Raw genomic sequence first — 25,274 nt, 5'->3', positions numbered from 1 at the left:
TCCCCCCTGGGTTTCTTATCACTGTCAGTGGCAGGGGGCTTCTTCCTGCTTTCCCTTTCGCCTCCCTGCATTGTGCCTACATATGCAAATTAGCCGCCATCTTGTTGGCAGTTAACTGCCAATCTTAGTTGGCAGTTAACTGCCAATCTTAGTTGGCAGTTAATTTGCATATAGCCCTGATTAGCCAATGAAAAAGGTATCGCCGTAAGCCAATTACCATTTTTCTCTTTTATTAGTATAGTTCTAATAATAGACAAACATGGTAATTGACCTTACCTTCACTACGCCTCCCATTGGCTAATCAGCATGATATGCAAATTAACTTCCAACAAAGATGGCGGCTAATTTGCATACTGCAGGCAGGGCGGGACAGTGCCATCCCACTTGCCCCTCCATCATCCAGGCCTGCAATCTGCGACCTGGGGTGGGGGACATCCTGGGGCAGCTGGGTGGTGCAGCGGCGATGGGCTGGCCCACCCAGCCTCCATCTGGCCCTCCTGCAGGGGACCCGGGGCTGCTGTGTGGGACCATGGTGATCTGCCACCCGCCCGGCCTCCAATCGGCCCTCCCGCGGGGATCCGGGTCCCTGGCTGCAGGCCAGTGCCCGTGTGCAGCCACAGAAGCCACCTGCCTGCCACATCCCACCATGATCCACTGAGTTATGAGGCTAGAGAGTAAGGAGAACTTCCACCCCTGAGTCAAAGTGGGGAGCGGAGGACACGGCCTCCCCTCCTAAAGTCACCAAAGGACAGGACCTAACCTAAGCCACATCCTCTGAGAGAACCCGGCAGGCACCACTGACCCTCTCCGAGGGCTGGGCCCCCCTCCCCCTTCCTCTGTCCCTGCACAGCTCCCATAGCTCCCCACTGGCTGAGTCAGGCACAACAGGTTTGCAGCCACAGGGGCGATTTAGCAGCTAATGAAAAATGAAAAATGTGAGAATGAACAAATGAAGCAGCTACTGCAGTGGGGAAAAGACATTCATCAAATTCTTTGTCTCTGAGAAACTGAGGCAGCCAGCACTGGCCCCTGCACTGGAGGAGGCTTCTGCTTCTAAAGAAACGTCCTGGGGTTAGAGGTGAGGGAGGAGTCTGTGCTCCCCCTCCTGGTATTCTTAACACCCAGAAACCCCTCCCCAGTCCAGGCAGGAATGTTCCTCGCTGACCACCTCCAGAAAGCAGAGAACAAAGAGGCACTTCTTGACTTCAAGCCTCTAAACCAGTGGTTCTCAACCTTGGCTGCACATTAGAATCACCTGGGAATCTTTTTAAAATCCTGATTTCTGGGCCTCATCCTCCCGAGATTCTGTTTCTTTGTTACTAATGTTGTGACCTCACCCCATAACAAAGAAACAGAATTTCCAGAGGATGAGGCCCAGAAGTCAGGATTTTAAAAAGATTCCCAGGTGATTCTAATGTGCAGCCAAGGTTGAGAACCACTGCTCTAAACAGATTTGACCACTGTGGGCAAAGACCTGCAGCTGAGAGGGGGCAGGTTCTGGGTGTCGAGGTCCAGAGCGTGGAAGACCTCCTGGGGGAGCAGTGGATCCAGAAGCCTGTGTGCTGGGTCAGAGACACGCCTGCCTCCCACCCTCCCCTGCCCTGCACACAGACGTGCCTGGACTGGGGTGAGGAGGAGGAGGAGAACTAGAGGGAAGGAACACAGTGTTTGTTGGCGGCCATGTGAAAAGGACTGTGACCCTCCCCTCCCGCTGAGTCACTCCCTAAGGCAGCAGGAGACGGAGGGTCTGAGAGCAGCCACACAGCTTTGTGGCCGTGACCCAGGCACCAAGATGGTGTCCATGCAACGGGGCTGAGGAGGTGTCAGAGGACCTCACCCCAGAAAGCCCAATAGCTCTTTGTGTGAGAGAGAGAAGGGGGCAGGGAGGGAGGGAGAGAGCACATTGGACTCAAGAGGCCTCCAGGCCCAGATGAGGAGGATATACCAGGGATCAGCATGGCCTTCAGCTCTGAGGTGAGGGTCAGGGGCAGCTGGTGGGGGCAGCCCAGACAGAAGCCTGAGGCACAGACGTCCTTGACCCTCGGTCCTTGTGCTCGGCTCTCTGGCACCTCTGCCTGCGATATACACTGTCTGATATGGAAGCACAACTCCAGAGAAGGGGGTGAGGAACCTAAGTTAAGTAATATTTTGTTTTTGTTTTTTCACTTGGCAGAATGGGGGCTGAAGCTGTAGTTAGGTTTGGTTACTAAACAATAAAGAAAGCAACATTTCTTGCACACCCGACTGTGTGGTCTGAGTTTGCTGCTGCCTATAAACCAAGAAAAAGTTGTAAAATGAAGTACTAATCTCTAGGGTTTAGGTCAGACTGAGGAGTAGTGCCACTCAGCCAGAAGCTGGCTCATGGCTGGCCAGTGCAGAGGTGGTGGCAGGAGTCTCTCCCACCTCCGTGGCAGCACTAAGAATGTCCAACTAACGGTTTAGGCCCCATCCCTTGGGTGCCTAAGCCTTTAGTCGGACATCCCCGAGGGCTCCCTGACTGCCAGAAGGATGTCTGACTGCAAGCTTAGGCCTGATCCCCCGGGGAGTGGGCTTAAGTCAACAGGTGGACATCCCCAGGGGGTCCTGGACTGCAAATGGGCACAGGCCGGGCTGAGGGTCCCCCCCCCCTTGAGTGCACAAATTTTTGTGCACAGTGCCTCTAGTATATATAGAAGTGTCAGGGAAGTATGGTAATAACTAGCAATACTTATATTTCTGACTCATGAAATGTTCAAAACCTTTACAATCATCACTTTCTCTCAGTCTATAGCTATCTAGGCTGGCCAAGAGAGCACACAGCAACACCACAGAGCAAACCTGACCACATAGCCATTGGCACTGATTGCTAAGATTGTGGAAATAAATGGACCAACTTACACCAGACCTCATCCATTTTATTTTTATAAATTCAGCCTCACTACACATTTTGAGGATTTTATTTATTATCTGCCTTTCCATGTCTGCAGTAACAATAAATATTTCTAGAGATCTAACTTTCAGGTGCAAATAGTCACAGAAAAGCTCCATTGCTAATATAAGAAACATATATGAGAGTATCAAATGACAATATTTATGATATTAAAATAACTTGGAATAGGAGTGGTAGAGATGTTCTCAAATAATGGTAAAACTTTCATAAGACTTCATTTATAAGGGAGTAAGATAATAATATATTATGTTATATAACTGAATATCAATACAATCTTATTAATTGATCTTTGGGTATTAGCATAGCATAGATGAAAGACAGTTCTTAAATCATACAAGTCATTTTTACAGAAAGAAATGTAACTTCCTGCAATGGAGTGTATATTTGCAGCACTCAAGAGGTGGTATGAGCTAAAGATATAATTCAACAAGGAGATTTAGAAAAAGTCATGGGTAATGTTGAGGCAGGTTAACAGAAAAAAAAAGGAAAATTTACTGGCAAGTGGAATGCCAGAACAGTTGAGCAATTAACAGCCAGCTAATAAATCACAAGACTCTATCCTACTTTCTATCCAAAGATATCTAAGAGCAGGTAGTTTAAATCACCTTAGTCAGGGTGGTAGATAATTAAAAATAAACCAACACAGTTATAGTCAGATTAATCCAAGATAGAGATGAAACTAACCAATGTGCTCATTTTAATACATCAGCATATTAAACGTCATGCCCAGAAATCTAATGAATATTCTGTTTATACCCTCCCATGGGATCGCCCCTAAAATCCCCACCTATAGAAAATAGATAGAACCCTCAGGACAAAGGACCCCAGCAAGTGCTCTTTGACCATGTCCTTGCTCCCCTTTCCTCAGACATGCAATTTTCTTCTTCTATCCTAAGCTCTGAGGGTCTGCATGAGACTTGCACCCAGAGGAGCAGTGGGCAGTGGCAGCTTCTCCTGGGCTTACCCCCTGACCTTGTCTCCAGGGGCTCTTTCTTTGCCACACTGTCTCAAGCTGTAATAAACTCACTCTCACTTTCACCTGGATTCATGTCCTGAATTTTTCCTGCAGGAATCGAGAACCTGGAGGTCGCCTGACAGGCACACACATAAGGGTCAGATTGTTCAGGTGCAGGGCCAGCCCTCAGCACTGAAGCAGTCCAGTGATAGTGGTAGGACTCTGATATGGTTTTAATGGAAATGAAGTTTAATTTGGTCACCAAACGATGACTGAGTACCTCCTGTCCTTGAGACACTGGTTTCGAAACCAAGAGGAGGAAGGGATGTGACATGGTTATTATCTAAGGGACCTTAGATCCACATGAAAATCTGAAGATGAGATTGAGATGGCATATAGATCCTTGTACAATACACTTCATAATGCCTCTCTCAATGACAGTATTCTCGCTTCAATATATTTTGGCTCTAAATCACTGTTGTACTTCTAGTCTTCTCATTGTGAGTATGAATGTTTTTATTTGTGGAACATGTTAGCTGTTCTTAACACACTTATGACTGAGGTAATCTAACAAAGATTTTTAGCATTGCACAAAAAAAGGTTGATGTTAAAAGTATGGAAAGTTGACCTTCAGAAAACATTTAAACATTTTCAAATGTATGTCAACTAATCTTCGTCTCAAGCCGAGGAGGTATTATTAGACCATTTTACAGATGAAAGATAAGAAGTTTAGAAAGATTAAGTTAATTAATCTTGCACCAACTGATATGTGATAAAACCAAAATTCAGATCCAGGTCTTCTTACTACTATTGGTATTCTCCCCAAGTAGCTACTGGCATTTAAATCACTAAGCAGGAACAAGAATATTGCTTTTATGTTTGGAGAAGTCAGAAATCATCTTGGTTCAAGGAAATCAACTCAAACCAGCAAATAAAACAAATGGAGCTAAATAAAGTGTTATATGGCATCTGAAATATACAAATACCACAAATACCAAGTTCAATCCATGGGGTGAATCTAATGGGGTAGAAAGTCAAAGATAAATGTAGGTTCAATTTAGGGAGCTATTTGGCGGTTTCCTTGGAGGTTAACTATTATTTGGGGGCTAGTTATGTGCATCAGTGCAGCCTCTTACAGAGGCTGTCTTCAGCCTCCAAAAGAGTCTGACTCTCCAGGCTACTCTGAGAAACAAGCAATGAGCATTGCCTTCCTCTCTTCTCAAACTATATCCCCAACACACAAAACTTCAGTATCAATTAATGTTTGTTTTCTCCCCCTAGATTCACTAAATATTTGGGTGGTAATCTCCCTATAGTATATATGCAATATGTAATTAGAATGGCAGAAAAATACAACCTAGACAAGTAGCAAGAATACAATATTTTTAAGTAATTTCAAAATTGTTTCTAAAGTTCAAGTGCTAGTGATGCTACAGAGTTATTGTCAAATCATCATCATATCAAATACTTCTCTTGGTGACACCACTTCAGTTGTAAGTTTTATATATTAGTATGGCTTTGATTGCTGTCAATATTCCCTTAGAATGCAACTCTACTAGGGTAATATTCCTGGGTGGTGTTGCCATTCACTGTATTCCAAGCGTGTAGCATAGTGCCAGGTACTTAGTAGGTACACAGTGAGTAATTGTTATACGCCTGACTGAATAAATTGTTCTCACATTTTAACAATTTTTAGTTTTTCACCTGTGAAATTTGAAAAAAAATAAAGGCAATCTGAATAAAGTGTTGATGTAAGAATGTTTTTAAATATATAAAATGTAACATCTATGCAGATATACATATCAAATGAAATAGGCACTAGATATATGATAGGTGTTATTATTGTTTAATGATAGGGTCTGTTTCTTAGAAAGAACAGATACATTTCCTCTCAGATGGCAGCAAAATATTAAATATTGAGCACACAGGAAATTATTTTTAAAGAAAAGATGTAGGAGAGTGACTGAAAAGATCGTGGCATCATGATTTTAAGATGCGCCACGCTCTCTCAGCTACATGAGCATTATCAACCTCATCTAGGCTTTTCACAGATGCGCAGGGTAGGTTTTAAAAAAGTTAAAAGGAGGAGTAAGAAACTAGAGAGAAATTAAAATTTTTTGAACATGCTTCTATAGCAACCTAGTGGTTTATCATGTTGCTTGGTACCCAAGGCTCAAAAACAATATGATATCAGTTACTCCTAGAAACAGACAAGAATATCATGCATCACTGTCTTAGCCCCAAGAGTTATCTATCTTTAGTTGCACATTTGAATATATTAATGCTATTATAATATATTAGGACGCTTTAATGATTTAGACTTTATTAGGCTATTTAAAATGTCTTATTTACTTTATCAATTTTAATGACATTGATAATTTTAGATTGGAGAGCTTTGAGCTGCTTTACTTGTGACAGTTTGATTCAGTTTGGGGGAGACACTGCCTGTTAACCCCACATCAAATAAACAAAGCCTACAGTGCAGGTGCCAATCCTCTCCTGACTGCAGTGAGTCTTGTATCCCTGACAACCTGGCCTCTGACTAGATCTCTCCCCTATGCTTGAACTGCTTTGCGAACATCAATGTGTCCATGATTTTAATGTCAAATTTCATCCTACAATATACCAACATGAGCATTTTGCAGAGACCACATTCACATAATAGAAATCCTGGGAAGTCGGACTTGAGCAATAGAAACCGTCTTCCTTTCTGTAATCATATGTTGGGTTGACAGCATCACACAATCTAGGGTGACAGGATGCATTTGTACTAATATCCTCTTATCAGTTTGAAAGTGTATTAAAATAAGAATGGCTATACTTTGTTGTTATTACAAAGCCACACAACTCATTTTCACAACATAGTGTATTCCAAATCACCATGTTAGAGTCAATGAACAATGGTGAACAGGGCAGAATCCTCACTCTTAGGTAGATTATAGTGTAGAAGGAGTGATGGACAAGTAAAAAAGGTGAATATCCTATATAATAAAAGGGTAATATGCAAATAGACCAAATGGCAGAACCACCGAACAACCAGTCAAAGAGTAATATGCTAATGAATGCTAAGGCTGCTCAACTGCTCACTGTGATGTGCACTGACCACCAGGGGGCAGATGCTCCCACCGTTAGGTTAGTCCCTCAGCCTTGCCTGCGCCCTCTCACACCAGGACCCCTTGGGGGATGTCGGAGAGCCAGTTTCAGCCTGATCCCACAGACCACTCCCCTTGGGAGGGCGACAGACGCAGGGCTCATGGCTGGCGAGTGCTGCATGGCTGGCGAGCCTCTCCCGATCAGACTGATTGGAGTGGGACTGATTGGGAGCGAGCCCACAGCAGGCACAGTGGGGCCCGGATGAGCGGGAGCAGCAGGTAGGAACTGCAGGAGGCATTGGACTGTGGGTTTCAGCACGATCCCTGCAGGCCACCAAGAGGGACCCTACCTGTGCGTGAATTCGTGCACCAGGCTTCTAGTGCTTAGAGAGATAAGCTCATGGGAGTACTCCTGGAGAGCTTCCTCCAATAGTGAAAAAGGCTCAGGGTAGTTTTCCTGGAGAAGGTGACATCTCAATTGAGACTTAAGAACAAGTGGAATAAAGCAAGCCGAAGGTAATCAGGCAAGAGGGTGCATGTGGAAGAGTATGATAGGGATCAACATAGGAAAAGGCCTGAAAGACAAAGACCAAGCCACAGTTTGGGAAATAAAATATTTCAGATGGCTATCATCCCTATTGTGAGAGGGTAGGCAGGCAAGATTCATAGCCAGAGAGGTAAACGGGGCTAAAACATGAAGGTCTACCATACCATACTGTGGTGTTAGGGACCTTATTCTAGGGACAATGAAGAACCACTGAAAGGATTCAAGTATAAGTTCAAACATGTATTTAAAAATTTAACTATAAATTTAAGAACACGAACACATTCCAGGGGAATGTGAGGCTGTGTATGCAGTATTGTATAGATCAAGAGCAGAATGGACTTCTTGGGCACCTTTGACAATTTGGAGTCACTGTCAGCCATGACAGTTATGTCAAGTGCTATGTCAAGACTGAAGTTAATGGGATATAATGGGAATACCTTTAGGAGGGGTCCTAAATGCCCAAAACCACAACTCTGGATGCCTGGATAAGTACCACACCTGCACACCAATATGAGTGGGACCTCTACCCCTGGTGGACTATAAAATCTCAGAGCTCCACCCACCCAATGCTCTAGCTTGGCTGTACCATGGATCACACTCGGAGTCCTGCCAGACTTTCACTCCATGGGATGTGTGCCACCAATGCAGACACCTGCCGTAAGGGACTCTGTGCCAGACACGTGCCCTGCTTACTTTTATCAGCTAAGCTCCCTCTCTCTGTGTCACATGCATGTGACTCTATTGGCTTATTGGAGCTGTCTCTCCTAATAAACCTGGCATTATGGAAAGATACAAATGTGTGTGTGAGTCCTTTCAGGGATGCTCCCTTACTCAGGAGAAATATTAACATCTCGGTGTCAGCATGTCCCAAACCAAACTCAGCCCGATCCCTCCCAGCCTCAGATAATGGCTTCACCATTTACATTGCTATTGAGATAGAAAACGTGGGATGCCTTCAGATTGTCATTTTGTTGTATCTAATCAGTCACTAAAATATACAAATACCATATTTCCTCTCTTGCTGTTTTTTTTATTTTCAACTGCACAGCCAATACCTTAGCTTCAATCAATTACATATTTTTCCCTTCCATTTCTCCCAATTGCTCCAAGAAACATTTGTGAGACAGGGAATGGGTCATTTTACTACCTGTGCAAAGCTCTTCAATGCCTTCCCAATGTCTATGCAATAAAATTCAAATGTCTTATCCTGGCATTTAAGACCTTCCAATTCTTGCCCTGACTTTCTAACCTTACCTCTTATTACACCTGATTTCACATCCTGCACCACAGGCACACAAAAAACTCTTCACATCATGGTGTGTGATGTTTCCACTGTTATTTCCTTGCCTGTGATTATTTTTGATCCCTTGCAATGTATGTAAATGCTGCTCACCCTTCAGTATCCAGCACAGAAGTTACCTTTCCCTAAAGCATGTGTTAATGATCTGACTTGAGTAGAATGGACTCTTGCTGTGCACTTTTACCAGACTCAATTTAGAGTTCCCTTAGGTTTTCTGACTTAGTACCTAATTCACTGTGATGAATTTTATGACAAATCATAGACTCTAAGTCAGGGGACGCAAGCTGGAGATGGTCTACTTTCGATGTTGTTTGACTAGACCCAAGTTTTAAATATAATGACGTGTATTTATGTCTTGCATGGACACGTGTCTTCCATTCTCAGTAATTGAAATGCTCCCACTTGTTTCACATATTTTTCCCTTATCTTCCAGACCTCAGATGACAAAGTCATCACAGAGGTGATGGAGTTGTGTTAATAAGAGTTTGGTTATTGAAAGAAGTGAAATATCAACAGAATGGAATTAATAAAATAATGTAAATAAATAAACACAGAAAAATAATAGAGAGGTAACATTATAAATTCACGTTCCTTCAATACAGGAACTTATTTCCTTTAAAAATCTTCAACTTACCTCACAGATAGTGTCCAAAACATGATGTTGAATGAAGTAAAATCTGAGCTCAGCAAGGAAAATCATTTTTTTTTTCTTTTTTAAATTAAGGGATGATGAAAACACATATTGGCACAATTTTACAACTTGGTTTTGAGACTAGAGGTTCACGGAAAGTCAAGCAGCTATTACAGAAGATGAGGAAGGTTTTTTTGTTTTGTTTTGTTTTTAATATATTTTTATTGATTTCACAGAGGATAGGAGAGGGAGAGATAGAGAGAAACATCAATAATGAGAAAGAATCATTGATCAGATGCCTCCCACATGTACCCCAATGGGGTTCGAGCCTGCAACCTGGGCATGTGCACTGACCGGAAATCGAACCGTGACTTCCTGGTTCATTTGCCAATGCTCAACCACTGAGCCACACCGGCTGGGCAAGGAAAATCATTTTAACATGGGTTCGTAATGAAGTTATTTCTGGTATCATTCTAAATCTAAACATGTGACTGCTCACTCTTGAGAGATGAGAGAAAGAATGAAAGAGTGATGGGGAAGAGATATATTTATAGTCTCTTCTGAGTAATCAAGGTTGTGGTGTGAAATCTAGATGAGGGATATTCTGGCACAAGAGTAAGGAAATTAAGAGTTTGTCTTGTTTTCTGCTGTTTTAAAAAAAATCACTTTATTGAGGTATACAAAGATGTATATATTTATATGGGTTTGGCAAAAGTAAGTTTACAGCTTTTCATATGGAAATAATACAACAATTAATAAATAATAATATAAGAATAAGCTGTGTTTCACGTAGTCACAACTGTAAACCTACTTTTCCCCCACCCTGTATTGTACATATGATGTATACAAACCTGCAAAAATATTGAGGATATGTATACACCTGTGAATCACTACCAAGGGCATAAACATATTCATCATCTTCCAAGTTTCCTTGAACTTAGATTTCACTCCTTATCCAGCACTTCCCTTCAACAGTCATATAACCTTTATGAGATACAGTACTCCCTCAGGTGTAATTTAGTTAAAATGGTGCAAGGAATGGGTAAGATTATATGTGTGTGGTAAGATTGTAAAGTCAGCATGTAGGGTAAATGCTGCATGCCATTAAAATTGTCCTTGAAAATTCCTTAAACTTCCTCACTTTAAACTACCATACTTTAAAAGAATCTCAAAAAGAGAGGGCAAATATGCCAAGGGGGGTAAAAGTCACCTTTTGGAGTGTGGGAAGAAAATAACAGATAGTCCATCTAAGAATGTCCATTGGCATCTTATCTTTTAAATTTGATCTGTTGTACTTCATTTAATGTATGCAATATACCAGTTCAGAAATGTATGTGCATAATTTTTAAATAAGTATGTATATATTGGTAGTTTTTGCTAAGGTTTAAATTATACTCATCAGGATATAGGTTCCAAAAGTGTTCTAGTTGTAGACTATTGTTTTTATATCACTATCCATGGTTGAGCTCCAGATGAAGTGGTAGTTTGAGAACTATGTGATATTAAGTACACATCTTCAACATGAGACTATCTGTTAGATTGGAGAGCTACACTGTCAGAGGCATATGGAAATGAAGACCAGTTGAAGGAACAGCAAAGTATGTCCCATTTTATGTCTTTCTGAAACTCATAGAGCAGTATACACGTCCGCACTATTTGAATTGTTATTATTATATGTTTATATCTTTCTTTTATTTCTCTCTCATGCAATACTCCAAGTTTAAAGAGTTGACTCTATGTAAGTGAAATGTAAAAATGTGCACATTTTGCAAAACTACCATATATAAAAAATGCTTTGAATATCACAATGTGTTATAGAAATGTAATGTATTCCTACCTTTGACATAAATAAATTATATGAAAAACAGCAAAGAAAGAGGATCATTGATGATACAAAGAACTATTTTAACTCATTTTCTGCTTTCCTTGAAAATAAAAGAAGGGAAGAAAACACCCTCACTTCTATTTTTTTATTAAAGTGAATACTACTCAGATAAAATTTATGGCCTGTCTAGATGATAGGGTCGTATATATCTAGAATAGGAAAAACGAGAGGAAAGGTCACTTTATTTCATTATGATTTCTCAAGTTCATCTCACCTCTGTAGAACCAAGAATGAAAAATCATCATTCCCTAAAGTAAAAACCTAACCTAACTGAAAAAGGTCATTATATCTCTGTGTAAAGGGAGCATGGCATACTTAATTTTAGGCATTTTCCTATCCATTCAAATACCTACATACATTTTGTAAATATCTGTACATGCATGTTTTAGGCACATAGATAGCTAATCCAAAGCAAAACGGTAATGCTTATCACATTTCCTCTACAGCAGTGGTATAGACTGGCTAAACAATTAACAAGATTCTGAAATGAGAGATATGCTGACATGATATTGGCTATAAAATGACTTAAAATGCATAGATGAAATTTAAATTTATTGCTTAAAATGTCAAAATATTATAGGTACTCATCTCAAATACAAAATATTTAATTTCTTAGGTACACATTTGTTTTTTAACTGATATATAAATAATTTGTAATGTTTTATTATATACTTGCTTTTCATTCATGGAGCTAATCTATATTTACCTCATTTGTGACTTTTGTATCCCTATCTTAAATTCTGATGGAGGATTAAGAAAGAAAACATGTTATTAAAGAATTCCAAAAATCATTGCTACTATTGGTCATTTGCCTGAATACAGACAAAGTGAATAATGTACTTTTTAAAAAAATGCCTAGAGCAGTTAAATGTCATTAGAAACCAGTGGGCTTGTCTTTCTAGGCCTCAGAGCGGGATTTGAGGATACCCAAAAAAAGGGAGGAAATTCAAACAAGCAAGCAAATAGCAAAATTCCAATCTGAGACAAAGGGTAATGACATCTTCACAAAGTATTGTAAATCCCATGTTTTTGCAAAAACATGAGTCCATTAAAATTTATGTATATAGTCTTAATCATAAATGAATGTACAGCTCTTAAGCCATAGATTAACTTAATTTCATGTCATCAAAAATATGATTTGCTTAATAGTAGTTGCCTGGTTCAAAGTGTCTTTTTACTACATATATAAGGAATATATTTCTTCTTATCAATCTTCTCTGTTATTAATAAAAACGTTAATTTGTGGCTCTCTATTTAATTGAACACACAACTCTGATATCCCAATATTTAAATGTATCTGAAACAAAATTAAGTCTAATTGTACTGTCCCTGCCAGGTATGCTGAAAGAGATTACAGTGTTAAGAAAAGGACCATTTTATAGCAAGGGATAATATTTTCATAACAACTATTAAAACTTGAGTCATTCTCAATACTTATCTAAACAATGCAATGCATTATGGTCAAGTGGCTAATATTTCTAATACAAAATAATTATATTATCCATGATGGAGACAGTGTGGGAGTCATCTTTGAAGATGGCATCTAATGATTCTTATCTCCTGATACTTATGTTCCTGTATTGCTCCTCTACATTGATTAGGATCACCCTGTGTAATCAATCAAGTATTGCAGAAATGACAGAGCATGGCATCTGAGACTTGGTCACAAAAGATACCTTCAGCTTCTACCTCGCTTTTTCTTGGATCACTAGTTTTGGGGCAAGTCAACTGCCATATCACGTTGACAGTCCAGCAGTCCTATGAAGACATCCACATAGGGTTTAACTGAGACGCTGTCAATAACTAGCACTAACCTGCCAGGCATGTTGGAAGGGAGCTATCTTGGAAGCAGTTCCTCCAACCCTCCTCAAGCTTCAGATGCTGATCAGAGATCTGGAGTCATAAATGTACAGCTTAGCTGACCCTGATTTCCTGACCCAAAAAACTGATTGAAATAATAAAAGATCACTATTTTAAGCTGTTAAATTTTGGGTTAACTTGTTACTTGTTCAATAGATAACTAACAATGCCAATATATACAGGGAAGAAGGACATGGACTAAGAGGTTGACAAATCTAAAATGTATCTTGATGGCAACTTAAAGTTGGCAGACTCCAAAGGACCATATCTTAGTTTTGCCTTCAGTAAATTGAAAATAATAAATTGTATCTCACAGAGATTTGAGGACTAAAAAAGTTAAAAGTATTTAAAGGGCCTGGAAAAATGATTTGTCTTCAGTAAGTATTTGCTTTTTTTTTTTTTAATGTTCTTTAAATTGTGATAAATTTGACAAGATTTTCTTTTAAAGGTTATCAAGTGGATTATTTCCAGTACATAGAAATGGATTCCATAGAATGCAGAATGCTATGCAGAGAAAAGACTAGGGGTGGTCAGGTACTGTCTCTGTTTTTTTTTTTTTTTTTTTGTGTGTGTGTGTGTGTGCTTATTTGTTTATATTTATTTTATTGACAATCTGGCTTTGAACATTTAATAGAGGTGACTTTTTATAAATATCCCCTTAAGTAGAAATAAAAACAGTGTGTACGTTATTTCTGAATATAGTTGTAAGCCCCAAGTATAAAAGATCTCTAGGAAATGAAACTTCTCCAGATGTTGTGGAAACTCCCCTTGACTCTGACAGGGTCTCTGACAGGGTCTCTGACAGCTTCGTGCTCTAGTCAGACACCTGGAGGTCAAGAAAACAACTCAGAAACATGCTCTATCTGTTGCTTCTCTGTGTGCCTACTTTGATTCCACTGTTTTTGTGTCTTTGACTAAATAAATGGGGAAATTATAGTTGGGTGTTTTTATGTGTCATATTTCCTATGGCTAATTCATAATTGATTTGCAATGCCTTTACGTTTGGCCTTTAATGTTGACATTTCAATTGATTTTTGGTAGACTCTGAGGGGCCATGAGTTAAACTAAGTGCCATAGTGTAGGGGTTAAACTCATGGACTCTGCACGAAGAACTGCAAGACTTTCTGGGTTCAAATCCAAGCTCTGTCACTAACTTTATCAACCTGTGCAAATTACTCTGAAAACACTCTGTTCTTTTATCTCTCCCAAACAAGTAGAAGAAAATGATGATATCTATCTTACAGGTTCATTATAAAAATAAGCTGGTTAATATTTATTAAAAATTTGGAACACTGCTTGTCAAATAGCAGTTGCTTGTGAGTTTTTCATTTTGATGAGGTAAATATTTGAATGGCCTGGGCTTTGAAACTACCATGTAGATCCAATTAGTGAGTGTAACAACTGCTCAGCAACAAGCATATTTCTTTCTCCTATTTCCTGCATATATTTAAGTGTGCTTTACTATAATATTGAGAGGAATTTGTATATTCTAATTATGTTTGAGAATTTGAATATTTCCTCAACTCCAATCCTAACAAAGATAAATGTATACTTTTCTCTGAAATGAAAATATGTTTGCTATTTACATATGCATTTTATTTCATAGCTCCTAGACTTTCTCTAACTGTACAAGTGTGTTGGGGAGTGACACTGATTGGGGAATATTAATCTATCTTTGATAGGAGTAGTTTTAAATTTCTTTGAAAATCCAATAATAGCCATAGTCCATCTCCTCAGTAGGAAAAAAAAGTCACTGAAGTTATGACTATGAGCATCAATTGGCATTTTGCTATAATTGCTATAGGCCAAAAAAATGGACTAGGGATTATTACAGCCATTTTTTAAAGGTTCTGTATTTAGGAAAGGGGGAGAAAGAGAAAACAAGAGAGAGAGAACAAAAAATACCCCCCAAACAAATGAACAATCAAAAAATTCAGGACATCACCTCACAAAATATTGGAAGTAAAGTGGACTTTAACAAATGAGCTCTCATTTGCACTACTGGGAATAATTGTTTGTTAGCTTTTAAGAAAAATGACACAAGATCAAAAATGACTTTAGTTTGTCATTATTTAAACTGTTTTTATTTATTTTTTTATTTTTAGTTATTTTATTTTTTATTTTTTGTGGAAATTCAGGGGTGGAGCCAAGGGTGTGGGGGGACTGCAAGGATGTCCCATGAAAGGGAGGTTTCTGAACAGGTGGAATTAAGGTCCTATTCATCCACCCCATATCTACCAGAGAAGTATTACTTTCATACTGTAGCTATTACTTTTTGAGCTTCTAAACAAGATTGCATTTGAATAAAGGAGTTCATAACTTTCAAAGTATTGAGAACCACTTTTCTAGATGATTGTCCATAAAGATAATCACAAATTGAAGTTATCTCACCCTGGCAGGTTTCTCAGTGGTTAGAGCATCCACCTGCAAACCCAGTGGTCTAGGGTTTGATTCCTGGTCATGGGCACATACCTCGGTTGCAGGTTCCTCAGCCCCGGTAGGGAGTGCATGTGGGAGGCAACTGATCGATGTGGCTCTCTCACGTTGATATTTCTCTCTATTTCTCTCTCCCCTCCTCCTCCCACCCTTCCACTCTCTCTAGAAATCAATGAAAAAATATCCTCTGGTGAGGATTAAAAAAAAAGAAGAAACAAATATGCTAAAGAAAAAAACAAAAACAAACAAACAAAAAACCAAACTGAAGACACCTCAACTGGGTAACCAGTTGGATCTGAGAAGGTTGTATTAGGGGATACATAATATTATAGGGTGCAACAAGGGTGACCTAGAGAGGTTTGTCTTATTCTAAGTAAATAAAAACATGGGGGCTTCCATGAAGCCACAGAAAGGTAGATTTAAAATTAGTAAAAGCATTAATTACTTAGTTAAAAGAATTAAAAAGGGAATATCCCAAATGGTAGAAGAGATTCTATGCAAAATAGCTGCAAATTTTTTTTTTTAAGTAAAGCTACAGTCATGGTTGAACCTAACATTTGCTTGAATACATCCCTCCCTGGTTTTAAAGTGAAATATAGCTACTACCCTTCCCTCTACATCCCATCTTCCAGTTAATCCACAGGGGTCCCGCTCTTCTTTGATAGCTAAGACCAGCTAAAGAGGTTTGAATGTTTGAATGAGCTGACTGGTTGAAAATAAAGAGAAAGTAGTGGAGTCCTGACTTCTCTTGTTCAAATGTTCTTGCCAAGGCCTTCTGAGGTTTCTCAAGGGGACAATGGTACAGAGCTGAAGTTAGAGGAGCCTTAAAATCACATGGGATAGTCCTTTAACCATGTACTTTATTTCCTCTACAGCCCCTTTAGTGACAGAATATCTAAAACACAGTGAGCTATAAAACAAAGTGTTAGAATGTCTTGAGGGAGAGCAAGGCAGGTGAGAGTGTTGAGTCTTATCAAGGAAGCTGGGCAGAGACAGAGGCTCCCATGGCTTTTGGAGTGCTCTCATGGAGTCTATGCCCAAGTCCTTTAAGTGCTGGTTTACTTCCCAATTAAATGTGGTTGCCAGCAAGAGCAATGGCGTGCTGGTTCAGAAGGGAGAAGCACAAATAAAAGAATCAGCGATGAGGGATTTGCAGGCATTTCTCAGATCATATAAACCAAAGTGGACATTTCTTCAGGATGCTATTAGCTACTCTTCTTTCCCACGTGGGACCCTTCAGTTTGCTTGCCTGCGAGGAGGCTGTTGAGAATCATTCAAGCCAGTTAAAGAAATTGCTTAAAGTAAGGATCTGAAACACAAACACATTAGCTCAAAGTGCTTGGAACACAGTAACAATCACAAAGTCCTTACTTCTTTTCTCCTTTGTACCATTCGAAGGCTGGAGGCGGCACACCTGCACCTTCGCATCTTATCAATCCACTGCGTCCGGGGGCCACAGTACCGGATTTAATTTCCTGGATGGTAGGAGCAACTGAAAAAGAAACACACACAAATAAACCGGTGGGTAAGTAAAAATAATCTTCAGCAGAAATATAACACACATATATTTTCATTCCTTCTATATTCAAAGCAATCTTATGCCTGATAGGCCAATGCATCACATTTTCAGGGTGTTATGCTTCTAATACAAGACTTTCAGCTTCATTTTTCAAGTTGGACAATAGATAAATGTTCCCAGGGAGTGTAGAGTAAATGCAATACATTTTGGCCTTGCTTCCTATTGGAAAACGGCATTGGTGAGGGACACACTTCATCTACACTCCAGTCAAACTATACTCCAATAATAGCTCTCAGATATTGAGTGATCACTCGAAGCCAGGCACTGGACTAGGTGATTTTTGTTCATGATTTCTTCACAGCAATACCCTAAGCTATATGGCATTATCCCTTTTTACGAATATAAAAATTGAAACTCAGAGAGGGTAAATAATTTGTCTAAGGTCACACAAGAATTTGAACTTGAAGTCAGGCATGTTGACTCAGAACCTAAGCTCTTTCCGTATTCTATGCTTTTCCCTGTCTGCTCTTCAGCGATTTTTTAAAATGTGGTTTCTTCTACCTGGAATGTTGTTCTTCCTCATTTCCACAGATTCAAGTGCTAATTTAGGTGTCACCATCTCTAAACTCTTCCCTATTGCTCTGGCTACAAACAGTTTTCCCGTCTCTAAGTAGTGTTTATAAATTTCCCATCCCAAACTATTTCTATCTTGTATTGCATTTATTTATCAGTAGCTCAGGATTCCTTGTTAGTTTCCTGAAGGCAGGGTAAGTATGTGATCAATTTGAATATTCATATATTAGAGCACAATGCTTGGCACAAAATGATGCTTGAAAAGGTTTTCGGTAGAATAGTCATTTCTTTATTTATTAAATAGTTATTGAGCCATCAAAAACTGTCAGGTATTTCCCAAGGCACAAAGCAGTTAAACTTCCTGACAGGATGAAGCTTATACTCTAGGGGGATGGAGGGAGAAACAGAGTATAAGCAGTAAGTATCATAAATAATTAATTTAAATGAAATGTTAGAATCTGATAAAATATATGGTAAAACATACAGCAAAGTAAGAGACATTAGAGCAAAGAATGGATTGCAATTTTATGTAGGGTAATTTGATTAGGACTCATTGAGAAGGTAAGATTTAAGCAACACACATAGTCTTCCAGGAAGAGGGAGCAGCTTGCAATAAAGGTCTGAGGCTCCAGCAAGCTGATTTGTTTGACAAAAATATCAAGGGGATCTGTGTGGCTGAAGCAAAGAGACAGAGAGAGAGCAGAAGATGGAATGTGATGGGTAATTTTGTGTTACCTAGACTGGTTCAGATATTTGCTAAAAATTACTTCTTGGTGTGTCCATGAAATATTAGCTTTCGAATCAGTGGACTCAGTAAAGCATATTACCCTCTCCAATGTGTGTTTGCATCATATAATCCACTGAGGGACTAAAGAGAAAAAAAGGCACAGGGAGAACTCACCTCTTCTCTGCCTAACTGCTGAGCTAAGACAGCCTCTGAGTAGTTATTAAACCATTGGCTTCTCTGGGTTTCAGACTTTCAGACCAAGACTGAACTATACCACTGGTTTTTCTGGGTCTCCAACTTTTAGACAGCATATTGTGGAACTTCTGACTGTATAATCACTAGTCAATCCATTATAATATATATATATATATATATATAATATATATATATAATATATATTATATATTATATATATTATATATATATAATATATATATGTGCACACATATACATACATATATACATAGGTGTTTGTATATACAGTTGACCTTGAACAACACAGGTTTGAACTGCATGGGTCTACGTATATGCAGATTTTTTCCAATAAATTCATCAGAACATTTTTTGGGAGATTTTCTTAGTACTCTGAAGTAAACATACCAATTACACTAGGCTAGCATAAGGCAATCATATTGCTGCTTCTTTATTACCAATGCATGAATGCCTATATATAAATACCAATTTCTTTTTCACATTATCTTTTCATTTCTGATGTCTACGAAGCTCTTTATTTCACCTTCAATGTTAAATGATAGCCTTTCTGGGTAATCTTAGTTGTAGCTCCTTGCTTTTCTTTACTTTGACTATTTCATGTCAATTACTTCTGGCCTGAAATGCTTCTGTTGGGAAATCAGCTGGCAGGCTCATGAGAGCTCCCTTGCAGGTAACTGTCTTCCTTTTAATGCGCTTAAGATTCTCTTTAACTTTAACCTTTTCCATTTTAATTATGATGCTTCTTAGTATGGGCCTCTTTGGGTTCATCTTGATGGGGACTCTGCTTCCTGGACTTGTGAGTCTTTTTTCTTCACCAGGTTAGGAAAGTTTTTAGCCATTATTTCTTCATACAGATTCTCGATCATTTGATCTCCCTCTTCTTCTGGTACCTCTAGGATGTGGATGTTGCTATGCTTGATGGTGTCCCAGAGGTCCCTTAGACTTTCATTTTTTAACATTCTTTTATGTTGTTGGTCTGTTTGGGTGTTTTCTGTTATCTTGTCCTCTAAATTGCTGACTTGATTCTCTGCTTCTTCTAACTTGCTGTTGATTCTTTCTAGTGTAGTCTACATTTTAGATACTGTATTCTTCATTTATAACTGTTTCATTTTTATTGTTTCTATGTCCCTTTATATTTTTTCTATCTTCTTGTTTAAATACTCACTGAGAATTTCCATTGTTTTCCTAAGGTCTTTGAGCATCCTTATAGCCATTGTTTTTTATTCTGTATCTGGTGTCTTGGTTGCTTCCTTTCCATTTAGTTCTTTTTTATGGGGATTTCTCTTCTTCTTTTATTTGGGGCATATTTTTGATTCCCAATTTTGTCTGACTTGTGTTTATTATTGTGTATTAGGTAGATCTGTGATGACTCCCAAACTTGTTATGGTGGTTTTATGTTGTAGGTGTCTTGTGGGGCTCAGTGGCTCAGTCATCCAGATCACCTGAGCTCGGTGCTCCAGGAATGTCTCTTATGTGGTTTATGTGCACCCAGCCTGTTATCGTTGAGTACTAAATGATATGGGTGGGTTTACCCCTCAGGCTGACTGACTGTAAGGATAAACCTTGATCATAGTGGAGGAGCTGTCACTTGGGGGCTGTGCCCTGAAGGGACGTTGTTTTAGCAGCGTCTGGTGCCTGCCAAGATCTCCCTTTGGGTGTGCCATTTTTGTGGTTAGTTGGGTCAGGCTCTAATCTTCTCTAAGGCTCCCCACTCATTGTGTTGGTTCTGAATCCATTTGGATGGGGTTCCAGTGCAGGTTTATATTGGGTGCTTCCGGTAATCAGCCTAGAAATACCTGCCTGGAACTACCACACAATTCACTGTTTGTGGCTGCATCTATTGGGTCAGAGTTTGCATAGGAGAGGCCAAGCTGTATACAAGGGTCAGCTTCCTTCAACTCTGAGCTGAGGCTACATCAGTAAAAGTTCCAAAGCACTCTGAGCTCTACTTCATCCTATTGGACACACCCTATGCATTAGCTCTCTAGTGATTTTTTTAATGTGATTTTTTTCAACCTGAAATGCTGTTCCTCATTCCCACACCCTGAGGTTGCCTGGTCTTTCTCAAGAACTTTCCATAGAAAGACTTCACAGTGGGCCCAAGCTGCCTTCAAGCCACAGACCCTTACACAAGGCCCAAGCTCCAGAGGGCAGAATATCCGAGGGTCAAGAGAATGGGGCTAGTGGGTCTCTGCTTGCGGGCAGTGTGGAAGGATGGAAGAGCAGACAGGACCTTGAGAGTCATTTTAAAGACTTAACTTTTCGTCTGAGTGAAATGGTGAACCTCTACAGAGGAAGGACATAATGTGACATTTGTTTTAAAGGTTACCACTCTGGCTGTTGTGTTGAGAAAAGACCAGTGAGGTCAGGATGAAATCTGAAAACTAATAGAAAGCTATTGCTGTAAGCAAGGCAAAGTTAGGTTGACAGCTCTAACTGGGGTCGTAGTACTAGAGGTAATGAAAAGTTATTGGCTATTGTCTATTGTAAAGTTGGAGCCAATATGATTTCTTGACATATGTGAAACAGAGAGGAATCACTTTGGAAGGTTAGAATACTGAGAAGGAGAAGACAGTATAAGTAGAAGAGATTGAAAGGAAACATTGGCATTGTACGCACGTATCCTTTTTTAAATAGAATTTTAAGAGCAGTTTTAAGTTCACACACAATTGAGCAGAAGGTACAGAGATTACCCATATACTCCTTGTCCTAACACATGCATAGCCTCTCCATTATCTACACCCCCTACCAGAGTGGTACATTTATTGCAATTGACAAACCTACATTGACACATCATTGTAACCTAAAAGTCCACTGCCTTAAAATTTTTCTGTACTCTATTTATCTCTACCACCCCTGAGAATCATTGATCTTCTTACTGAATCCAGAGTTTTACCTTTTCCAGAATGTTATGTAGTTTAAATCTTATAATATATAGCCTTTTCAGTTTGGCTTCTTTCACTTACTAATATGCATTTAAAGTTTCTCCATGTCTTTTTCATGGCTTGCTAGCTTATTTCTTTTCAGCATTGGATAATATTGCATTGTCTGATGTACCACTTTATCCATTTACCGACTGAATAACTTCTTTGTTTCTTATAAGTATTGGTAATTATAAATGCAGCTATTCACATCTGTGTGAAAGTTTTGTGTGGACATATGTTTTCAAGTCCTTTGGGTAAATACCAAGTCCTTTGGATCATATGGTAAAAGTATGTTTAGTTTCCTAAAAAAAAGCAACTGTCAAACTGTCTTTCTAAGAGGTTGTACAACTATGAATTACTACCAGCACTGTATGAAAGTTCCTATTGCTCCAATTCTTGCCATCATTTGTAGTTGTCAGATTTTAGTTATTCTAATAGGTGTGTAGTGGTATCGCATTTCTTAAATTTGCATTTCACTGGTGCCATATAATGTGGAGTGACTTTCCACATGTTTATTTGCCATCTGTATATCTTCTTTGGCGAGGTGTTTAGTAAGGTCTTAGGGACATTTTTTAAATTGGGTTGTTTATATTCCTATTGTTGAGTTTTAAGTGTTCTTTGTATATTTTAGATAACAGTCTTTTATCATACATGGCTTTTACAAATATATTCTCCCAGTCTGTGGCTTGTCTTTTAATTTTATTGATAGCACTTTACACAGAGTGAAATTTCTAATTTTAATAAAATCTAGCTTATCAATCATTTCTTTCATGGATCATGCCTCTTGGTGTTATATCTAAAAAGTCATCACCAATCCCAAGGTCATCTAGATTTTCTCCTATGTTATCTTCTAGAAGTTTTATATGAATGTCTTTTTTTCATATTTTCTTTTCCATCAATATTTAAAACAGAATACATTTTAAATAGCATTATGAGAAAAAGTTCAACATAATAAGAACCTTGAGGTTGAAAATACTAATTCATTCAGATGAATGACTTGAGTAAATGTGCACTTTGGATATATTTTAGGTTTCTTTACAAAGCAATAAAAAAGTACAGAGTTTAATGATTTTTCAAAATGTGGTAAATATGAAAACTTTAAACACTCTTAAAACAGAACATTGCCTTTTCTTTAAAAAATGCCCTTGCAACTCCATCATTTTCTGTTAAGGATGATACTTCACTTTGAAATTATAGACCTCTACATGTCTGTGGTATTTTTATTCTTAATAGTAAAAGTTTAACTTATAATTCTGAAAAAAAATAAAATAAATATTTTTATTGAAGTGCTTGGCAATAATGCTAAAAAAAAAATAATGAACATATTTACCCAGAAAGTCTCACCCATAAGAAAATGTGAGATAATATACATACACACATTTTTATATATGTATATATGTAAATACATACTACATATACAGAATGTCCCAAAAATGTATACACACTTTAACAGCTGATAGCTCAAATTTTAAAATTAATTCTATTTTAAATAAACATCACCTTTATAATTTATGCAAAGTGTCTATATACATTTTTGAAGGATACTCTCTCTCTCTCTCTCTCTCTCTCTCTCTCTATATATATATATATATATATATATATATATATATATATATATGTGCATAAATACAAACACACAAACAATCATATCAGGAATCATTTTAATAATGGTTTCTGTGTTAAGCAAAGATCCATGTTCCCCTATAAAAGGAAATAAAATATACAAAAGACATCTATAAATAAAAACCCACCTATTAGTCTATTATTATGACACTGTTTTGCTTGTGAAAAGTATAGATCAGATTGTATTTTCACTCTTGTCCTCACAAACTGCCATCTCTCTTTTTCCCTGTCAGGCTAAGGGACCATAATCTTTTATGATATTCAGTTGTTATTGAAGATGAAATAACCATATGCATTAGGAGACCCATCACAAGCTTCTATTGATAACCTGGTTAGGTCAATTAGTCTCTTGTTTGTCAAGGGGGCTGTGACTCATTACAAACTAAACCATGAAATCTGGAACACTGCCTGAAAACCCAGGTGTAATGAACTGAAATAAAAATCTAATTTGTCATTAGAATGCTTTTATGCAGTACAGTGTGCATATGGCTCAGCACTAGGTGTTTCACCACACAAGTCAAAGGAACATGATGCTCTTGTCTAAGGGTTCATGGGCTGCTGTGATGAACACCAAAAATGTCATATGGAAGTGTATAAATAATGAATCAAAAATTAAAAATTAAAATTGAGCATAATAAAAAAGTCCCCAGAGTATTTTTTTGTGTTACAGCATTAAAGAGCTATGAGCTATGGGTAATCAATATGGAGAGGAGAGTCTCACATAGATTTCATTTTGAGGCTAAAATTATTAACTTGAACTTGAAGGCTCTATTGATTATTATTGGGAACATGAATAAACTCTTATTCATGTTATTCTGCCTCTTTTGTAAATACTACTTAAGAGGAAGAAGATTAATCCACTTATTTGCTTTTACTACCTTCATCAATTCAACAAATATGTTTATTATGGGCCACATTGATAAAAATAATACTCCTGGCCTCATAGGAATATTAGTTTTGAGATTTAGGACTTTGGGGGTTTATTTTTTTGGGGGGGGTATATATACATGTGCAAACAGTAAATATATATTTAAATTTATACAAATAATAAGAGATTGATATGAACTGAAATGAAAACTGAGCAAGGTAAAAGAACAGACCCTTACCGATAAGGCATAATTGAACAGAGCCTTGAATGATGAGAAAAGGAATCAAGTAGTTTTCTGCAGGAAATTAGTAAAGTAAGAGGAAACAGAGAAGTCAAAGGCCTGAGTTGAGAGCATGCTTGAGGTAGAAACATGCTTAACAGATTAAAGGCGGGGCAAGATGGTCTTTGAATTTTATTCTAAGGAGATGAAGTTTTAGATATTTGTAGTAAAGGAGTCACATGGTTTAATGAACATTTTATAAAGATTCTTTAGCTGATGTGTGAAACACAGTCTGCAGAGAGGCAGGTGAGGAAACAGACAGAGCAGCTAGAAGTCTATTTTTAGAATGATGAGAAAGTCATTGGCCAATCCACAAGAAAGGTGGGAATTGAGATAATTTTAATTAATTACATCATTGGTCACGAATCAACTCATTTTAGTTAACGGGCAGTGACAGGACATACAGTCAAATTTCCAAGTTTACATCATTCTGAGCCCTATTGTTTTGCACACATAAAAGAGTTATGTGGCCACAGAAATGTCTGATTATACCCAGTAAGTTTCTTTTCTAGGGCATATCTCAGAAAGTGTGACATATGAATTTCTTATCATATGGAACTTTTTCCAAATATATGAGACCACAAAATTGCAAAAGTTTTTATATTTGAGTTTTTGTGGGTCTTTATTTCTTGGGACATATTCTGGGTATACTGGACAGTTGGACTAGTAGATGTTTAAGGTCTATTCTACATGCTATGTTACGTGATCCATGACTTTTCAGGTCAAAAATCATCCCAGATTCAACAGGCTCATGAGCTATAATATATTCATGAATTTTACATGAGGAGAAGACCTCAATTATTTGCACTATCAAGATACTTACTTGCCAGAAATATAGAATTCACAACACTTATGACTAATTAATTCTACAACTGGAGCTATAACTATATATATAAAAGCCTAAGTAACTGG

At 38.3% G+C, this 25,274-nt stretch overlaps 1 protein-coding gene across 4 annotated transcripts in view; it reads right to left on the bottom strand.

Annotated features, from left to right (window-relative positions):
• NEGR1 (neuronal growth regulator 1) overlaps nucleotides 1–25,274 on the bottom strand; it is an 877,124-nt gene that overhangs the window by 189,812 nt on the left and 662,038 nt on the right. For all 4 annotated transcript variants that reach the window (XM_081085888.1, XM_081085891.1, XM_081085889.1 and 1 more), the window contains one exon: nucleotides 17,007–17,127. In XM_081085888.1, coding sequence (XP_080942014.1) covers nucleotides 17,007–17,127 — 121 coding nt within the window. The remainder of the gene's footprint in view (nucleotides 1–17,006; nucleotides 17,128–25,274) is intronic.

Source organism: Myotis nattereri, assembly GCF_964212035.1.
Source record: "Myotis nattereri genome assembly, chromosome: 3".
In the NCBI taxonomy this organism is placed as follows: Eukaryota; Metazoa; Chordata; class Mammalia; order Chiroptera; family Vespertilionidae; genus Myotis; species Myotis nattereri.
This window is presented reverse-complemented; position numbering and strand designations above follow the sequence as displayed.